The 19240-nt window shown below is 47.2% G+C and overlaps 1 protein-coding gene across 1 annotated transcript; it reads right to left on the bottom strand.

The window, feature by feature from the left end:
* Positions 1-2325: 2325 nt before the first annotated feature.
* On the bottom strand, positions 2326-15412 carry cfap410 (cilia and flagella associated protein 410). The gene is made up of 7 exons (XM_041895444.2): positions 14897-15412; positions 14764-14782; positions 13744-13790; positions 9986-10215; positions 9645-9825; positions 9475-9565; positions 2326-3037 (listed from the first exon to the last, which is right to left on the bottom strand). Exons 1-7 carry the CDS (start codon positions 14971-14973, stop codon positions 2816-2818), a joined length of 867 nt encoding a protein of 288 aa, XP_041751378.2. The 5' UTR covers positions 14974-15412; the 3' UTR covers positions 2326-2815.
* Between the last annotated feature and the right edge of the window lie 3828 nt (positions 15413-19240).

Raw genomic sequence — 19240 nt, 5'->3', positions numbered from 1 at the left:
AATGTATTGTTTAGAGTTGTGTTGTGGCTTTGCTGGCATGCATATAAATGTAAATGTAAACTCAGCAAAAAAAGAAACGTCCTCTCACTGTCAACTGCGTTTATTTTCAGCAAACTTAACATGTGTAAATATTTGTATGAACATAAGATACATAAACTGAACAAGTTCCACAGACGTGAAATTTTATAATGTGTCCCTGAACAAAGGGGGGGTCAAAATCAAAAGTAACAGTCAGTATCTGGTGTGGCCACCAGCTGCATTAAGTACTGCAGTGCATCTCCTCCTCATGGACTGCACCAGATTTGCCAGTTCTTGCTGTGAGATGTTACCCCACTCTTCCACCAAGGCACCTGCAAGTTCCCAGACATTTCTGGGGGGAATGGCCCTAGCCCTCACCCTCTGTTCCAACAGGTCCCAGACGAGCTCAATGGGATTGATATCCGGGCTCTTCGCTGAACATGGCAGATCACTGACATTCCTGTCTTGCAGGAAATTACGCACAGAACGAGCAGTATGGCTGGTGGCATTGTCATGCTGGAGGGTCATGTCAGGATGAGCCTGCAGGAAGGGTACCGCATGAGGGAGGATGTCTTCCCTGTAACGCACAGCGTTGAGATTGCCTGCAATGACAACAAGCTCAGTCCGATGATGCTGTGACACACCGCCCCAGACCATGACGGACCCTCCACCTCCAAATCGATCCCGCTCCAGAGTACAGGCCTCTGTGTAACGCTCATTCCTTCAACGATAAACGCGAATCCGACCATCACCCCTGGTGAGACAAAACCGCGACTCGTCAGTGAAGAGCACTTTTTGCCAGTCCTGTCTGGTCCAGCGACGGTGGGTTTGTGCCCATAGGCGACGTTGTTGCCAGTGATGTCTGGTGAGGACCTGCCTTACAACAGGCCTACAAGCCCTCAGTCCAGCCTCTCTCAGCCTATTGTGGACAGTCAGCACTGATGGAGGGATTGTGCGTTCCTGGTGTAACTCGGGCAGTTGTTGTTGCCATCCTGTACCTGTCCCGCAGGTGTGATGTTTGGACGTACCGATCCTGTGCAGGTGTTGTTACACGTGGTCTACCACTGCGAGGACGATCAACTGTCCGTCCTGTTTCCCTGTAGCGCTGTCTTAGGTGTCTCACAGTACGGACATTGCAATTTATTGCCCTGGCCACATCTGCAGTCCTCCTGCCTCCTTGCAGCATGCCTAAGGCACGTTCACGCAGTTGAGCAGGGACCCTGGGCATCTTTCTTTTGGTGTTTTTCAGTCAGTAGAAAGGCCTCTTTAGTGTCCTAAGTTTTCATAACTGTGACCTTAATTGCCTACCGTCTGTAAGCTGTTAGTGTCTTAACGACCATTCCACAGGTGCATGTTCATTAATTGTTTATGGTTCATTTAACAAGCATGGGAAACAGTGTTTAAACCCTTTACAATGAAGATCTGTGAAGTTATTTGGATTTTTACAAATTATCTTTCAAAGACAGGGTCCTGAAAAAGGACGTTTCTGATGTACTGAGACCGGTTGAAAGTACTGCCAAATTCTCTAAAACGATGTTGATGGCGGCTTATGGTAGAAAAATTAACATTAAATTCTCTGGCAACAGCTCTGGTGGACATTCCTGCAGTCAGCATGCCAAATGCACGCTCCCTCAAAACTTGAGACATCTGTGGCATTGTGTTGTGGGACAAAACTGCACATTTTAGTGGCCTTTTATTGTCCCCAGCACAAGGTGCACCTGTGTAATGATCATGCTTTTTAATCAGTTTCTTGATATGCCACACCTGTCAGGTAGATGGATTATCTTGGCAAAGGAGAAATGCTCACTAGCAGGGATGTAAACAAATGTATGCACAACATTTGAGAGAAATAATTTTATCGCATATGGACATTTTTTATTTCAGCTCATGAAACATGGGACCAACACTTTACATGTTGCGTTTATATATATTTTTTGTTCAGTGTATGTAAACTGTTGTATGTATTATGTCAACTCTTCAATAAATAAATAAAAATACATTTACATCATTTCAGTGTTTCTCTTTATTTACAAAAAGCAGTTAGCAAAAACACTATTTCACTCTGATTAAGAAAAGGCAGACAGAATACAAGCTGGCAGAGAAATAGATAGCAACGTGCTAGCAGAGAAATGATAGCAACGTGCTAGCAGAGAATAGATAGCAACGTGCTAGCAGAGAATAGATAGCAACGTGCTAGCAGAGAATAGATAGCAACGTGCTAGCAGAGAATAGATAGCAACGTGCTAGCAGAGAAATAGATAGCAACGTGCTAGCAGAGAATAGATAGCAACGCATAGCAGAGAAATAGATAGCAACGTGCTAGCAGAGAATAGATAGCAACGTGCTAGCAGAGAATAGATAGCAACGTGCTAGCAGAGAAATAGATAGCAACGTGCTAGCAGAGAATAGATAGCAACGTGCTAGCAGAGAATAGATAGCAACGTGCTAGCAGAGAATAGATAGCAACATGCTAGCAGAGAATAGATAGCAACAAAGATTAGCTGCAACTTCTCCCTTCAGGCTCCTCGTGCTGTCCCAACAATACTGAAGCGTGTGTGTACTAAGGTTGGGTGTGTGTGTGTGTGGTGAGTAGGGTGAAGACCCTAGACGCTGACCTTCGGTCTGTTTTGCATTTCCCCCAGTAATGGTTAGGGTTGGGATTGGGGAAGGGGAAGCTGATCCTAGATCTGTCCCTAGGGGGAGCATGTCTCCCTCTGGTCGCTGACCACAAACGTGACTTGTGTGTCTACCTCAGTATTGTGTGTTAGTGTTAAGTCGATAGGTGTGTGTGTGTGTGTCAGCCCTCGACGTCGGGCGTTCTCTCCCTGCAGATTGTCAGTGTGTGTGTGTCGATGGTTCTATCTCCCTGCAGTGTGTGTGTAAGCTCAGGTTGTGTGTGTGTAAGCTTGAGGTGTGTGTGTGCTCGGAGCTGTCTGTTTTGGGTTGCCGTGTGAACGATGCGTAGCTCCTCCTCCTCCAGATCTTCCAACAGCATCAGCACTGCCTCCAGAGTGTGGGACTGGAAAAACACACACGAAGCCACAGACCAATCACCACACAGTATGAATGGAAGACCCAATCACCACATAGTATGGATGGAAGACCCAATCACCACATAGTATGGATGGAAGACCCAATCACCACACAGTATGGATGGAAGACCCAATCACCACATAGTATGGATGGAAGACCCAATCACCACACAGTATGGATGGAAGACCCAATCACCACACAGTATGGATGGATGGAAGACCCAATCACCACATAGTATGGATGGAAGACCCAATCACCACATAGTATGAATGGATGGAAGACCCAATCACCACACAGTATGGATGGAAGACCCAATCACCACACAGTATGGATGGAAGACCCAATCACCACACAGTATGGATGGAAGACCCAATCACCACATAGTATGAATGGAAGACCCAATCACCACATAGTATGGATGGAAGACCTAATCACCACACAGTATGAATGGATGGAAGACCCAATCACCACACAGTATGAATGGATGGAAGACCCAATCACCACACAGTATGAATGGATGGAAGACCCAATCACCACACAGTATGAATGGAAGACCCAATCACCACATAGTATGGATGGAAGACCCAATCACCACACAGTATGGATGGAAGACCCAATCACCACATAGTATGGATGGAAGACCCAATCACCACATAGTATGGATGGAAGACCCAATCACCACATAGTATGGATGGAAGACCCAATCACCACATAGTATGGATGGAAGACCCAATCACCACATAGTATGGATGGAAGACCCAATCACCACACAGTTAGTGTCTGGATGGTAGAGGAGTGTCTGGATGGTAAATCAAATCACATTTTATTGGCCACATGCGCCGAATACAACAGGTGCAGACATTTCAGTGAAATGCTTACTTACAAGCCCTTAACCAACAATGCATTTATTTTTAACAAAAAAGTAAAAATAAAACAAAAAAAGTGTTGAGAAAAAAAGAGCAGAAGTAAATTAAAATAACAATAGGGAGGCTATATATACAGGGGGCTAGTTGAGGTAATATGTACATGTGGGTAGAGTTAAAGTGACTATGCATAAATAATTAACAATGGAGGAGTGTATGGATGGTAGAGGAGTGTCTGGATGGTAGAGGAGTGTCTGGATGGTAGAGGAGTGTCTGGATGGTAGAGGAGTGTAGTAGAGGAGTGTCTGGATGGTAGAGGAGTGTCTGGATAGTAGAGGAGTGTAGTAGAGGAGTGTCTGGATAGTAGAGGAGTGTCTGGATAGTAGAGGAGTGTAGTAGAGGAGTGTCTGGATGGTAGAGGAGTGTCTGGATGGTAGAGAAGTGTCTGGATAGTAGAGGAGTGTAGTGGAGTGTCTGGATGGTAGAGGAGTGTCTGGATAGTAGAGGAGTGTCTGGATAGTAGAGGAGTGTAGTAGAGGAGTGTAGTAGAGGAGTGTCTGGATAGTAGAGGAGTGTCTGGATGGTAGAGGAGTGTAGTAGAGGGGTGTAGTAGAGGAGTGTCTGGATAGTAGAGGAGTGTAGTAGAGGAGTGTCTGGATGGTAGAGGAGTGTCTGGATGGTAGAGGAGTGTCTGGATGGTAGAGGAGTGTCTGGATGGTAGAGGAGTGTAGTGGAGTGTCTGGATGGTAGAGGAGTGTCTGGATAGTAGAGGAGTGTCTGGATGGTAGAGGAGTGTAGTAGAGGAGTGTAGTAGAGGAGTGTCTGGATAGTAGAGGAGTGTCTGGATGGTAGAGGAGTGTAGTAGAGGAGTGTAGTAGAGGAGTGTCTGGATGGTAGAGGAGTGTAGTAGAGGAGTGTCTGGATGGTAGAGGAGTGTCTGGATGGTAGAGGAGTGTCTGGATGGTAGAGGAGTGTCTGGATGGTAGAGGAGTGTAGTGGAGTGTCTGGATGGTAGAGAAGTGTCTGGATAGTAGAGGAGTGTAGTGGAGTGTCTGGATGGTAGAGGAGTGTCTGGATGGTAGAGGAGTGTAGTAGAGGAGTGTAGTAGAGGAGTGTCTGGATAGTAGAGGAGTGTCTGGATGGTAGAGGAGTGTAGTAGAGGAGTGTCTGGATGGTAGAGGAGTGTCTGGATGGTAGAGGAGTGTCTGGATGGTAGAGGAGTGTAGTGGAGTGTCTGGATGGTAGAGAAGTGTCTGGATAGTAGAGGAGTGTAGTGGAGTGTCTGGATGGTAGAGGAGTGTCTGGATAGTAGAGGAGTGTCTGGATAGTAGAGGAGTGTCTGGATAGTAGAGGAGTGTCTGGATAGTAGAGGAGTGTCTGGATAGTAGAGGAGTGTCTGGATGGTAGAGGAGTGTCTGGATGGTAGAGGAGTGTCTGGATGGTAGAGGAGTGTAGTAGAGGAGTGTCTGGATGGTAGAGGAGTGTCTGGATAGTAGAGGAGTGTCTGGATGGTAGAGGAGTGTCTGGATGGTAGAGGAGTGTCTGGATGGTAGAGGAGTGTCTGGACAGTAGAGGAGTGTCTGGACAGTAGAGGAGTGTAGTAGAGGAGTGTGTGAGGAGTGTCTGGATAGTAGAGGAGTGTAGTGGAGGAGTGTAGTAGAGGAGTGTCTGGATGGTAGAGGAGTGTCTGGGTGGTAGAGGAGTGTAGTAGAGGAGTGTCTGGATAGTAGAGGAGTGTCTGGATAGTAGAGGAGTGTAGTAGAGGAGTGTCTGGATGGTAGAGGAGTGTCTGGATAGTAGAGGAGTGTAGTAGAGGAGTGTCTGGATGGTAGAGGAGTGTAGTAGGGGAGTGTAGTAGAGGAGTGTCTGGATGGCAGAGGGAGTGTCTGGATGGTAGAGGAGTGTCTGGATGGTAGAGGAGTGTCTGGATGGTAGAGGTGTAGTGGAGTGTCTGGATGGTAGAGAAGTGTCTGGATAGTAGAGGAGTGGTGGAGTGTCTGGATAGTAGAGGAGTGTCTGGATAGTAGAGGAGTGTCTGGATGGTAGAGGAGTGTCTGGATGGTAGAGGAGTGTCTGGATGGTAGAGGAGTGTCTGGATGGTAGAGGAGTGTCTGGATAGTAGAGGAGTGTAGTAGAGGAGTGTCTGGATAGTAGAGGAGTGTCTGGATGGTAGAGGAGTGTCTGGATGGTAGAGGAGTGTCTGGATGGTAGAGGAGTGTCTGGATGGTAGAGGAGTGTCTGGATGGTAGAGGAGTGTCTGGACAGTAGAGGAGTGTAGTAGAGGAGTGTCTGGATAGTAGAGGAGTGTAGTGGAGGAGTGTAGTAGAGGAGTGTCTGGATAGTAGAGGAGTGTCTGGATGGTAGAGGACTGTCTGGATGGTAGAGGAGTGTAGTAGAGGAGTGTCTGGATAGTAGAGGAGTGGAGTGGAGTGTCTGGGTGGTAGAGGAGTGTCTGGATGGTAGAGGAGTGTCTGGATGGTAGAGGAGTGTAGTATAGGAGTGTCTGGATGGTAGAGGAGTGTAGTAGAGGAGTGTAGTAGAGGAGTGTCTGGATGGTAGAGGAGTGTAGTAGAGGAGTGTCTGGATGGTAGAGGAGTGTCTGGATGGTAGAGGAGTGTCTGGATGGTAGAGGAGTGTCTGGATGGTAGAGGAGTGTAGTGGAGTGTCTGGATGGTAGAGAAGTGTCTGGATAGTAGAGGAGTGTAGTGGAGTGTCTGGATGGTAGAGGAGTGTCTGGATGGTAGAGGAGTGTAGTAGAGGAGTGTAGTAGAGGAGTGTCTGGATAGTAGAGGAGTGTCTGGATGGTAGAGGAGTGTAGTAGAGTGGTCTGGATGGTAGAGGAGTGTCTGGATGGTAGAGGAGTGTCTGGATGGTAGAGGAGTGTAGTGGAGTGTCTGGATGGTAGAGAAGTGTCTGGATAGTAGAGGAGTGTAGTGGAGTGTCTGGATGGTAGAGGAGTGTCTGGATAGTAGAGGAGTGTCTGGATAGTAGAGGAGTGTCTGGATAGTAGAGGAGTGTCTGGATAGTAGAGGAGTGTCTGGATGGTAGAGGAGTGTCTGGATGGTAGAGGAGTGTAGTAGAGGAGTGTCTGGATGGTAGAGGAGTGTCTGGATGGTAGAGGAGTGTCTGGATGGTAGAGGAGTGTCTGGATGGTAGAGGAGTGTCTGGATGGTAGAGGAGTGTCTGGACAGTAGAGGAGTGTCTGGACAGTAGAGGAGTGTAGTAGAGGAGTGTAGTAGAGGAGTGTCTGGATAGTAGAGGAGTGTAGTGGAGGAGTGTAGTAGAGGAGTGTCTGGATGGTAGAGGAGTGTCTGGGTGGTAGAGGAGTGTAGTAGAGGAGTGTCTGGATAGTAGAGGAGTGTCTGGATAGTAGAGGAGTGTAGTAGAGGAGTGTCTGGATGGTAGAGGAGTGTCTGGATAGTAGAGGAGTGTAGTAGAGGAGTGTCTGGATGGTAGAGGAGTGTAGTAGGGGAGTGTAGTAGAGGAGTGTCTGGATGGCAGAGGAGTGTCTGGATGGTAGAGGAGTGTCTGGATGGTAGAGGAGTGTCTGGATGGTAGAGGAGTGTAGTGGAGTGTCTGGATGGTAGAGAAGTGTCTGGATAGTAGAGGAGTGTAGTGGAGTGTCTGGATAGTAGAGGAGTGTCTGGATAGTAGAGGAGTGTCTGGATGGTAGAGGAGTGTCTGGATGGTAGAGGAGTGTCTGGATGGTAGAGGAGTGTCTGGATGGTAGAGGAGTGTCTGGATAGTAGAGGAGTGTAGTAGAGGAGTGTCTGGATAGTAGAGGAGTGTCTGGATGGTAGAGGAGTGTCTGGATGGTAGAGGAGTGTCTGGATGGTAGAGGAGTGTCTGGATGGTAGAGGAGTGTCTGGACAGTAGAGGAGTGTAGTAGAGGAGTGTCTGGATAGTAGAGGAGTGTAGTGGAGGAGTGTAGTAGAGGAGTGTCTGGATAGTAGAGGAGTGTCTGGATGGTAGAGGACTGTCTGGATGGTAGAGGAGTGTAGTAGAGGAGTGTCTGGATAGTAGAGGAGTGGAGTGGAGTGTCTGGGTGGTAGAGGAGTGTCTGGATGGTAGAGGAGTGTCTGGATGGTAGAGGAGTGTAGTATAGGAGTGTCTGGATGGTAGAGGAGTGTCTGGATGGTAGAGGAGTGTCTGGATGGTAGAGGAGTGTAGTAGAGGAGTGTCTGGATGGTAGAGGAGTGTCTGGATGGTAGAGGAGTGTCTGGATAGTAGAGGAGTGTCTGGATGGTAGAGGAGTGTCTGGATAGTAGAGGAGTGTCTGGATAGTAGAGGAGTGTAGTAGAGGAGTGTCTGGATGGTAGAGGAGTGTCTGGATGGTAGAGGAGTGTCTGGATAGTAGAGGAGTGTCTGGATGGTAGAGGAGTGTCTGGATGGTAGAGGAGTGTCTGGATAGTAGAGGAGTGTAGTAGAGGAGTGTAGTAGAGGAGTGTCTGGATGGTAGAGGAGTGTCTGGATAGTAGAGGAGTGTAGTAGAGGAGTGTCTGGATGGTAGAGGAGTGTCTGGATGGTAGAGGAGTGTCTGGATAGTAGAGGAGTGTCTGGATGGTAGAGGAGTGTCTGGATAGTAGAGGAATGTAGTAGAGGAGTGTCTGGATAGTAGAGGAGTGTAGTAGAGGAGTGTCTGGATAGTAGAGGAGTGTCTGGATAGTAGAGGAGTGTCTGGATAGTAGAGGAGTGTCTGGATGGTAGAGGAGTGTCTGGATGGTAGAGGAGTGTCTGGATGGTAGAGGAGTGTCTGGATAGTAGAGGAGTGTCTGGGTGGTAGAGGAGTGTATGGATGGTAGAGGAGTGTCTGGATGGTAGAGGAGTGTCTGGATGGTAGAGGAGTGTCTGGATGGTAGAGGAGTGTATGGATGGTAGAGGAGTGTCTGGATGGTAGAGGAGTGTCTGGATAGTAGAGGAGTGTCTGGGTGGTAGAGGAGTGTAGTAGAGGAGTGTCTGGATAGTAGAGGAGTGTCTGGATGGTAGAGGAGTGTAGTAGAGGAGTGTCTGGATAGTAGAGGAGTGTCTGGATGGTAGAGGAGTGTCTGGATAGTAGAGGAGTGTCTGGATAGTAGAGGAGTGTCTGGATGGTAGAGGAGTGTCTGGATGGTAGAGGAGTGTGTGGATGGTAGAGGAGTGTCTGGATAGTAGAGGAGTGTCTGGATAGTAGAGGAGTGTAGTAGAGGAGTGTCTGGATGGTAGAGGAGTGTCTGGATGGTAGAGGAGTGTCTGGATAGTAGAGGAGTGTCTGGATAGTAGAGGAGTGTCTGGATAGTAGAGGAGTGTAGTAGAGGAGTGTCTGGATGGTAGAGGAGTGTCTGGATGGTAGAGGAGTGTGTGGATGGTAGAGGAGTGTCTGGATAGTAGAGGAGTGTCTGGATAGTAGAGGAGTGTAGTAGAGGAGTGTCTGGATGGTAGAGGAGTGTCTGGATGGTAGAGGAGTGTCTGGATAGTAGAGGAGTGTCTGGATAGTAGAGGAGTGTCTGGATAGTAGAGGAGTGTAGTAGAGGAGTGTCTGGATGGTAGAGGAGTGTCTGGATGGTAGAGGAGTGTCTGTTACCTTCCTAGCTGCAGGTCGAGGTGATTGGGAGGAGAGGGAGGGGAACTTGTCCCTAGGAATAGGCTTCATCCCCAACTGCTCCCGGATCTTACTGTAGATGGTTAGGAGACAGGGTTAGGGTTAATGGGGTGTGTGTGTGTGTTTGTACATTTAAAGGGAGCGGGTCTTACTTGGTCTCCTCCATACTGTAGTTGAGGGGGTCGTTCTCTGACTCCGCCTCTGTCTGTCCATTGGTGGAGCTGATGTTCTCTGGCTGGCCACTGGTCGAAAACTGGTTCTGGGCGGCGGCAGGGGGTGTGGTTATCTCCTCTCCCTCCTTTCGAGCGAGAGCAAGCTCCTCCTCTGTCACCACTGGACACACACACACACACACCCACACACGTCACTTCACACACAGTAGCAACGGCCCAAAACACCAAATGGAGCCCTATGGTTATGCTGGAGGATATAAGTCCTAGCAGCATCCTTCCCCAAAACACAAACATCATTGTCCCAGCTGAAGATCACTGACCCTGGTTGTCCAGTTTGTGTAGGTGTGGCAGGCTTCGCAGCACGTTGAGACGGTATTGGCTGGGGTCTGTTCCGCAGCAGGGGTTCTCAGCCAACCAGAGCACTCGTAGGCGTGTGAGGGGGCGGAGATGGGAGAGCTCTGAGAGAGAAGGGATGAGGTTCCGTCTGAGGTACAACTCACTCAGACACACACACCCCGACAGAGATGACAGGGACAAGATGGAGTTCACACTGGAGAGAGAGAGGACCTGGTTAATGCAGGTCAAAGTTGATTTATCATATGCACAGCATACAACGTAGTGTACACAGTACAACTAAACCTGCTCTCCTCTCAAACAGCGCACAGTGTGTGTGTGTAGGGCCGTGGCGGCCATGACATTCTGTCAGCCGGTGATTGGTCAAGCAAATAACTGGTGGTCTCATGGTAATTGACCGTTAATTAGTCTAAATGAGAAGAGCAGAATAGCATCCTCTGAGTTGTCCTTATGTTAGGTCCTGATCTGGCTATGCCTTATGGCTGTGGGCTACACTAGTTCATTTAGCAGACAAGATTTGCTTAGAATTCCATGGCATTATTTTATATTATTTTATAGTATGAAGAATACAATTGAACAAAGCTGAATAAAATAGAAAGGATATTTTCTCCAAATGATTTGAGGGAGTGCGCACATGCGGCTATTCTGTGTTGAGCGGTTGACAAAGAAACAGGTCCTCCTATATGCTTAATTTAGTTATTTATGTAACTTTAGTTGTTCTATATGTTTCGATTTTTAATACATTATATGGCTGCATGATGCGACTAATGATGATTTGAAAAAAGTAGCATGAAAGGCATGAGCTCTGCTTAGTTTTTTGCGCAGGCTGCACACACTTCATCAGTCTCTCATTCACAATTTGACAAGCACTTGATAATGCCTCCAATTTCCCGGCGGCATCCCCTTTGTGTGGCCGTAATGCCCCCTAAAAATATCCATGCCTTTTGCGGCCAGTGGCTGTTGTGCCCTTGGGCTGAATATAATAATTATAATTCCCTTCTCCCGGCTGCATGCCGAAGCACCTCTCACTCACATGGCTCTCCATCACGTGATCGGGTCTTTCTCACACGCTACAAGTGAACACAGACACAACTGCGTGCGTCCTTATCCAATTCCGAGGCAGATATTGAAGATATTGGAAGAACTGTCCACATGTACTTTTCGTCAGCCAACAAGATGAGTAGGCCTAACGAACAGCAAAAGCACTAGCCTATGTCAATCTACTATCCCCCATAGTACAGAAGTTGACCTGTTCTATTCTGTGAGAGAAATAAATATTCCAAACATAGTCTGGGACAGTTGTGGGATGCGATAGATCCCAAATTAATACAACCACTAGCATCAAAAAAAACATTTTTTACGCAATGTGGCTGACGCAACAGATCAGAACGTTTAGTTTAAAATGTTGATAAACTATTAGGTGATTTCTTCACATTATAAGCTCAGCAATGCACACGGCAGTAGGCTATAAGCGGGAATGTTCCATTAGCGGGAAAACCCCATTATCAAAAGTGACCGCAAATGCAATTATGCATGTAATGCTTTTATTATAAATGTGCATTTTTATGGTGAAAATTATCTTCCCCAAACTTTAAACTCACGCGCTGTGTATGTATGCCAGTTAGGCTCTAAACCCCTTGTAAAGCGGATGAATGTGCTTCATTTTAAGAAGTTATTTGGCCACTTTAGTTGTGATCCAAACCTTATTAAAACATATAGGCCTATGGGCTACATGAGGTGGGCGACTATGATTCTAAAAAGTTGGCAAAAAAAGGTATTGTTTCTTGCCTTAAGCTGGGTATCATTCACAAGTGATAATATATAATTCACAAGCGACAGGCTAATATTGTCACCCATCAGACTATTCTTGATTTAATCTTTACATATACTAAATAATACATGTGTGACATTTGTTTTGATTTAGAATGGACCATTATCATGCATCTGTCTCGAAACAGGGGCAGGGGAAAGAAATACATGTCATCTATGCACTTAAATAGCGAATGGAGGACGCTTTTCCCATGATTCATTTTCATGCCAGCCAGGTAGGCTATACTCCTGTTGTAAAGAGAAGCAATGTGCTTAATATTAGGAAAGTTGAGAAATAAATATAGTAGACCTAGCCTATAAAAAGCTGATGGGATCCTCCTCTTTTTAAGAGGCCATCACTCTGTTTCCTCCCGCTACTCCATAGCCAATAGAAAGCTGATGGGATCCTCCTCTTTTTAATAGAGGCCATCACTCTGTTTCCTCCCGCTACTCCATAGCCTATAGAAAGCTGATGGGATCCTCCTCTTTTTAAGAGGCCATCACTCTGTTTCCTCCCGCTACTCCATAGCCAATAGAAAGCTGATGGGATCCTCCTCTTTTTAATAGAGGCCATCACTCTGTTTCCTCCCGCTACTCCATAGCCTATAGAAAGCTGATGGGATCCTCCTCTTTTTAAGAGGCCATCACTCTGTTTCCTCCCGCTACTCCATAGCCTGTAGAAAGCTGATGGGATCCTCCTCTTTTTAATAGAGGCCATCACTCTGTTTCCTCCCGCTACTCCATAGCCTATAGAAAGCTGATGGGATCCTCCTCTTTTTAAGAGGCCATCACTCTGTTTCCTCCCGCTACTCCATAGCCAATAGAAAGCTGATGGGATCCTCCTCTTTTTAAGAGGCCATCACTCTGTTTCCTCCCGCTACTCCATAGCCTGTAGAAAGCTGATGGGATCCTCCTCTTTTTAATAGAGGCCATCACTCTGTTTCCTCCCCGCTACTCCATAGCCAATAGAAAGCTGATGGGATCCTCCTCTCTTTTTAATAGAGGCCATCACTCTGTTTCCTCCCGCTACTCCATAGCCAATAGAAAGCTGATGGGATCCTCCTCTTTTTAAGAGGCCATCACTCTGTTTCCTCCCGCTACTCCATAGCCTGTAGAAAGCTGATGGGATCCTCCTCTTTTTAATAGAGGCCATCACTCTGTTTCCTCCCGCTACTCCATAGCCTATAGAAAGCTGATGGGATCCTCCTCTTTTTAATAGAGGCCATCACTCTGTTTTCTCCCGCTACTCCATAGCCTATAGAAAGCTGATGGGATCCTCCTCTTTTTAATAGAGGCCATCACTCTGTTTCCTCCCTCTACTCCATAGCCTATAGAAAGCTGATGGGATCCTCCTCTTTTTAATAGAGGCCATCACTCTGTTTCCTCCCGCTACTCCATAGCCTATAGAAAGCTGATGGGATCCTCCTCTTTTTAATAGGCCATCACTCTGTTTCCTCCCGCTACTCCATAGCCTATAGAAAGCTGATGGGATCCTCCTCTTTTTAAGAGGCCATCACTCTGTTTCCTCCCGCTACTCCATAGCCTGTAGAAATGTTGCGCAACATGAGCTCTCATTAAGTGTTTGATTAGATTTTCGATTAAATTTGCATTGATGTCAGAGTGATTAGAGGGACAATAGAGTGCTGAGTACCAGGCAGTTAGCAAGTTTGGTAGGCTACTAATGACCATCAGCAGCATCAGAGCTTGGAGAAGCCTAATTACCGTGACTAAACGGTCACATGGAAAAACTTTTTTTTACATTTTAGTCATTTAGCAGATGCTCTTATCCAGAGCGACTTACAGTTAGTGAGTGCACACATTTTTCATACTGCCATCATGACTCGTGACCGCTGGTGTGGCGGTAATACGGTCACCATAACAGCCCTGTGTGTGTGTGGGTGTGTAGATAGCGAACCTGAGAGTCAGGACCTCAATGTGGGGTATCTGGGTAAAGATGGAGATCTAGAGAGAGAGAGAGAGAGAGAGAGAGAGAGAGAGAGAGAGAGGAGGGAGGAGAGAGAGAAGGGAGGGAGAAGGGAGGAAGAGAAGGGAGGAAGGGAGGGATGAAGGGAAGAGAAGGGAGGGAGGAAGGGAAGAGAAGGAAGGGAAGAGAAGGGAGGGAGGGAAGAGAAGGGAGGGAAGCAAAGGGAGGGGAGAGAAGAGAAGGAGGGGAGAGAAGAGAAGGGAGGGAGGAAGGGAAGAGAAGGGAGGGAGGACGGGAAGGGAAGAGAAGGGAGGGAGGAAGGGAAGAGAAGGGAGGGAGGGAGGAAGGGAAGAGAAGGGAGGGAGGGAGGAAGGAAGGGAAGAGAAGGGAGGGAAGAGAAGGGAGGGAGGAAGGGAAGAGAAGGGAGGAAGGGAAGAGAAGGGAGGAGGGAAGAGAAGGGAGGAAGGGAAGAGAAGGGAGGGAGGGAGGAAGGGAAGAGAAGGGAGGGAGGGAGGAAGGGGAGAAGGGAGGGAGGGAGGAAGGGGAGAAGGGAGGGAGGGAGGAAGGGGAGAAGGGAGGGAGGGAGGAAGGGGAGAAGGGAGGGAGGGAGGAAGGGAAGAAGGGAAGAGAAGGGAGGAAGGGAAGAAGGGAAGAGAAGGGAGGAGAAGGGAGGGAGGAAGGGAAGAGAAGGAGGAAGGGAAGAGAAGGGAGGGAGGAAGGGAAGAGAAGGGAGGGAGGAAGGGAAGAGAAGGGAGGGAGGAAGGGAAGAGAAGGGAGGGAGGAAGGGAAGAGAAGGGAGGGAGGAAGGGAAGAGAAGGGAGGGAGGAAGGGAAGAGAAGGGAGGGAGGGAAGAGAGGGAAGAGGAGGAAGGGAAGAGAACTTTAGAGTTGAGACAAAGCTAATGAGTTAGCTAGCTAGCTAACCACTTAAACTGGGAATTTTTATTATTTTCTGTCAACCCAGAACAGCAAAAAACAAACATAGAAATTGAGAATACACAATCATACTCACGTCTGTCAAGTTGCAGCCCCTGAAAGAGAAAGAGAAAACATTGGACACATTAGAGAAATGAGGACTGTCAGCTAGCTAGCATCCAATAGTTGCATATCGGCTAGTTAGCTAACCCATCTGTCCTCCCACCTACCAGCAGTTGAGTTTCTTGACACTGTCCAGATCCGAGGCCTTGGCTTTGGCCAGGACCAACTTCCGTGTTAGCTTCATACTGCAGACGTGTTGTGGGTGATTTGTACTAGTCTCTAATATCCAATTATCGATCAAAACTAAAGTATCGTGGCAATGCAGCTCCCATCAGATCATTTATAGCTACATAGCTAGCCTAGCACACCTGCAGGACCAGCAACGCCTATGTTTATGTACCCTGGGCGGGCTCCCGTGGCGTCTGTAGTTACCGAGTTACCCGCTGTTACCATCCGGTTAACCATTTCCATGCACACTCACACAACAGATGGATAGGTGTCAATTATAACAGATACTTTGGAGGAGATGGGAAACGCCGTTGAACTCGTCAATGCGTCGTCAGTGGCCGCGCGGTGCATTCTGGGCGATTCTCGGACAAGCTCAAAAACCCAACAGTAGTATGAATTCCGTCAACAAGAAGTACAACATTACAAATATTTTCCGAGATGTGAGATAATTAATTTGTTTTTCTGTAAAATCGTATAGCTTTGGAATCGTGACATTACGTGTTTTCGAGGAAAATAGGCAGGTTTCTCGACTAATGACGCGTTCACGTACTAGTCGGAACTAGGCGACTCGGACATTTCTGATTTGCTAATGGTTGTAGTTATACTTGTGTCGCGTTCAACCAGTTAGCAAATCGGGGAAAAATGTGAGTTTCCTGGTTCTGACCAGCACGTCAACGCGGCATCATACCCTGACTTTGAGAAGGAATTGCATAACGATTAGTTTAGCAACCGCGTGACGCAGCATGACAACATGAACGCAAATAGTCGACAGTCTGCTGGGTGGTGCATTATAATATGTTTAGAAACTCTGTGGTTATACCAAAGATAGACCACAGCCCGTCGTTTCAAATGGGAACAAATGAGTCATAGTGGGCAGAACAATCAAGGAGGTGGACAGAGCCAATCAAGGAGGTGGACAGAGCCAATCAAGGAGGTGGACAGAGCCAATCAAGGAGGTGGACAGAGCCAATCAAGGAGGTGGATAGAGCCAATCAAGGAGGTGGACAGAGCCAATCAAAGGAGGTGGACAGAGCCAAGCACGGGATCCTATTGGCGTGTTCTAGCAATTATTTGCATATTTCCGTTAGGGAACGCCTACTCTGAAGTGCGCGTGTGCAATAACTACGTTTGCCTTTGCACTCCTTCTAAACAACACAATTTTTTAAAAAACTTTGGCAAAGGGTAAAGTCTACAAAACTTAGTCCACTCTGTTTGTAACAGATTTTAGTTTTGGGAACAGAACACTGTATGGAGATGAAATGTTTCATCAATGAGAAAATTAGCAGAATGTCGGCCAAAATCCATCTTCTCCTACTGCCGGCCACTGGGCTTCCTCTCATCACCATATTTGGTAGTGAGTGGAAACGCGAAGCGGATGCTTCACATTTATACATCCGGTGAAATATCTGGCTCATTGTTCTATCTGTGGTTCCGGGTTGCGAACCTCAACCTCTAGGAGGGAGGTGTTGCGAGCGTCGGAAAGCTAGACTCGATAACCTTTTCTAAATAGAGATAAATAGTAACGGCGTCTTTTCGTAGGCACTAACTCTGCCATGCTTCTTTGGACAAAGCATATGGAGAAAATGAATGGCGTTTTTAGAGGGTTTTTGGATAAACACAGGCTTAGGAGATCATATACGTTTTGTTCTATGAGATAATCTTCATTAGCTAATGTCACTTTCTGTGAATTTTGAAGAATTTGTGTAATAAATAAAAAAAAGCACATAAAGGCTTGATAATTCATAAAGGTCATTTTAGCTGACTAATATTATCTCAGAGAACAAAACATAAAGGCTTCATAATTCATAAAGATTATGTGTCCCCCAGGGCTCAGTTCTAGGCCCTCTCCTTTTCTCCCTATACACCAAGTCACTTGGCTCTGTCATATCCTCGCATGGCCTCTCCTATCATTGCTACGCAGACGACACACAACTAATCTTCTCCTTTCCCCCTTCTGATAACCAGGTGGCGAATCGCATCTCTGCATGTCTGGCAGACATATCAGTATCGATGACGGATCACCACCTCAAGCTGAACCTTGGCAAGACGGAGCTGCTCTTCCTCCCGGGGAAGGACTGCCTGTTCCATGATCTCGCCATCACGGTTGACAACTCCGTTGTGTCCTCCTCTCAGAGTGCGAAGAGCCTTGGCGTGACCCTGGACAACACCCTGTCGTTCTCCGCTAACATCAAGGCGGTGACCCGATCCTGTAGGTTCATGCTCTACAACATTCGGAGAGTACGACCCTGCCTTACACAGGAAGTGGCACAGGTCCTAATCCAGGCACTTGTCATCTCCCGTCTGGATTACTGCAACTCGCTGTTGGCTGGGCTCCCTGCCTGTGCCATTAAACCCCTACAACTCATCCAGAATGCCGCAGCCCGTCTGGTGTTCAACCTTCCCAAGTTCTCTCACGTCACCCCGCTCCTCCGCACACTCCACTGGCTTCCAGTTGAAGCTCGCATCTGCTACAAGACCATGGTGCTTGCCTACGGAGCTGTGAGGGGAACGACACCTCCGTACCTTCAGGCTCTGATAAGTCCCTACACCCAAACGAGGGCATTGCGTTCATCCACCTCTGGCCTGCTGGCCCCCCTACCTCTGCGGAAGCATAGTTCCCGCTCAGCCCAGTCAAAACGGTTCGCTGCTCTGGCACCCCAATGGTGGAACAAGCTCCCTCACGACGCCAGGACAGCGGAGTCACTCACCACCTTCCGGAGACATTTGAAACCCCACCTCTTTAAGGAATACCTGGGATAGGATAAAGTAATCTGATTAATGTCATCTAGTCTTCAGGAGGTTAGGGTGTAGGAGCAGATTAATGTCATCTAGTCTTCAGGAGGTTAGGGTGAAGGAGCAGATTAATGTCATCTAGTCTTCAGGAGGTTAGGGTGTAGGAGCAGATTAATGTAATCTAGTCTTCAGGAGGTTAGGGTGAAGGAGCAGATTAATGTCATCTAGTCTTCAGGAAAGGGCAGATTAATGTAATCTAGTCTTCAGGAGGTTAGGGTGAAGGAGCAGATTAATGTCATCTAGTCTTCAGGAGGTTAGGGTGTAGGAGCAGATTAATGTAATCTAGTCTTCAGGAGGTTTGGGTGTAGGAGCAGATTAATGTAATCTAGTCTTCAGGAGGTTAGGGTGTAGGAGCAGATTAATGTAATCTAGTCTTCAGGAGGTTAGGGTGTAGGAGCAGATTAATGTAATCTAGTCTTCAGGAGGTTAGGGTGTAGGAGCAGATTAATGTAATCTAGTCTTCAGGAGGTTAGGGTGTAGGAGCAGATTAATGTCATCTAGTCTTCAGGAGGTTAGGGTGTAGGAGCAGATTAATGTAATCTAGTCTTCAGGAGGTTAGGGTGTAGGAGCAGATTAATGTCATCTAGTCTTCAGGAGGTTAGGGTGTAGGAGCAGATTAATGTAATCTAGTCTTCAGGAGGTTAGGGTGTAGGAGCAGATTAATGTCATCTAGTCTTCAGGAGGTTAGGGTGTAGGGGCAGATTGTCATCTAGTCTTCAGGAGGTTAGGGTGTAGGAGCAGATTAATGTAATCTAGTCTTCAGGAGGTTAGGGTGTAGGGGCAGATTGTCATCTAGTCTTCAGGAGGTTAGGGTGTAGGAGCAGATTAATGTAATCTAGTCTTCAGGAGGTTAGGGGTGTAGGAGCAGATTAATGTCATCTAGTCTTCAGGAGGTTAGGGTGTAGGGGCAGATTAATGTAATCTAGTCTTCAGGAGGTTAGGGTGTAGGAGCAGATTAATGTAATCTAGTCTTCAGGAGGTTAGGGTGTAGGGGCAGATTAATGTAATCTAGTCTTCAGGAGGTTAGGGTGTAGGGGCAGATTAATGTAATCTAGTCTTCAGGAGGTTAGGGTGTAGGGGCAGATTGTCATCTAGTCTTCAGGAGGTTAGGGTGTAGGAGCAGATTAATGTCATCTAGTCTTCAGGAGGTTAGGGTGTAGGGGCAGATTAATGTCATCTAGTCTTCAGGAGGTTAGGGTGTAGGGAGCAGATTAATGTCATCTAGTCTTCAGGAGGTTAGGGTGTAGGGGCAGATTAATGTCATCTAGTCTTCAGGAGGTTAGGGTGTAGGGGCAGATTAATGTAATCTAGTCTTCAGGAGGTTAGGGTGTAGGGGCAGATTGTCATCTAGTCTTCAGGAGGTTAGGGTGTAGGAGCAGATTAATGTAATCTAGTCTTCAGGAGGTTAGGGTGTAGGAGCAGATTAATGTCATCTAGTCTTCAGGAGGTTAGGGTGTAGGGGCAGATTAATGTAATCTAGTCTTCAGGAG

Source organism: Coregonus clupeaformis, chromosome 14 (assembly GCF_020615455.1).
Source record: "Coregonus clupeaformis isolate EN_2021a chromosome 14, ASM2061545v1, whole genome shotgun sequence".
NCBI lineage: Eukaryota > Metazoa > Chordata > Actinopteri > Salmoniformes > Salmonidae > Coregonus > Coregonus clupeaformis.
Note: the sequence above shows the minus strand (reverse complement) of the source record. Positions and strands in the feature narration are given on the sequence as shown.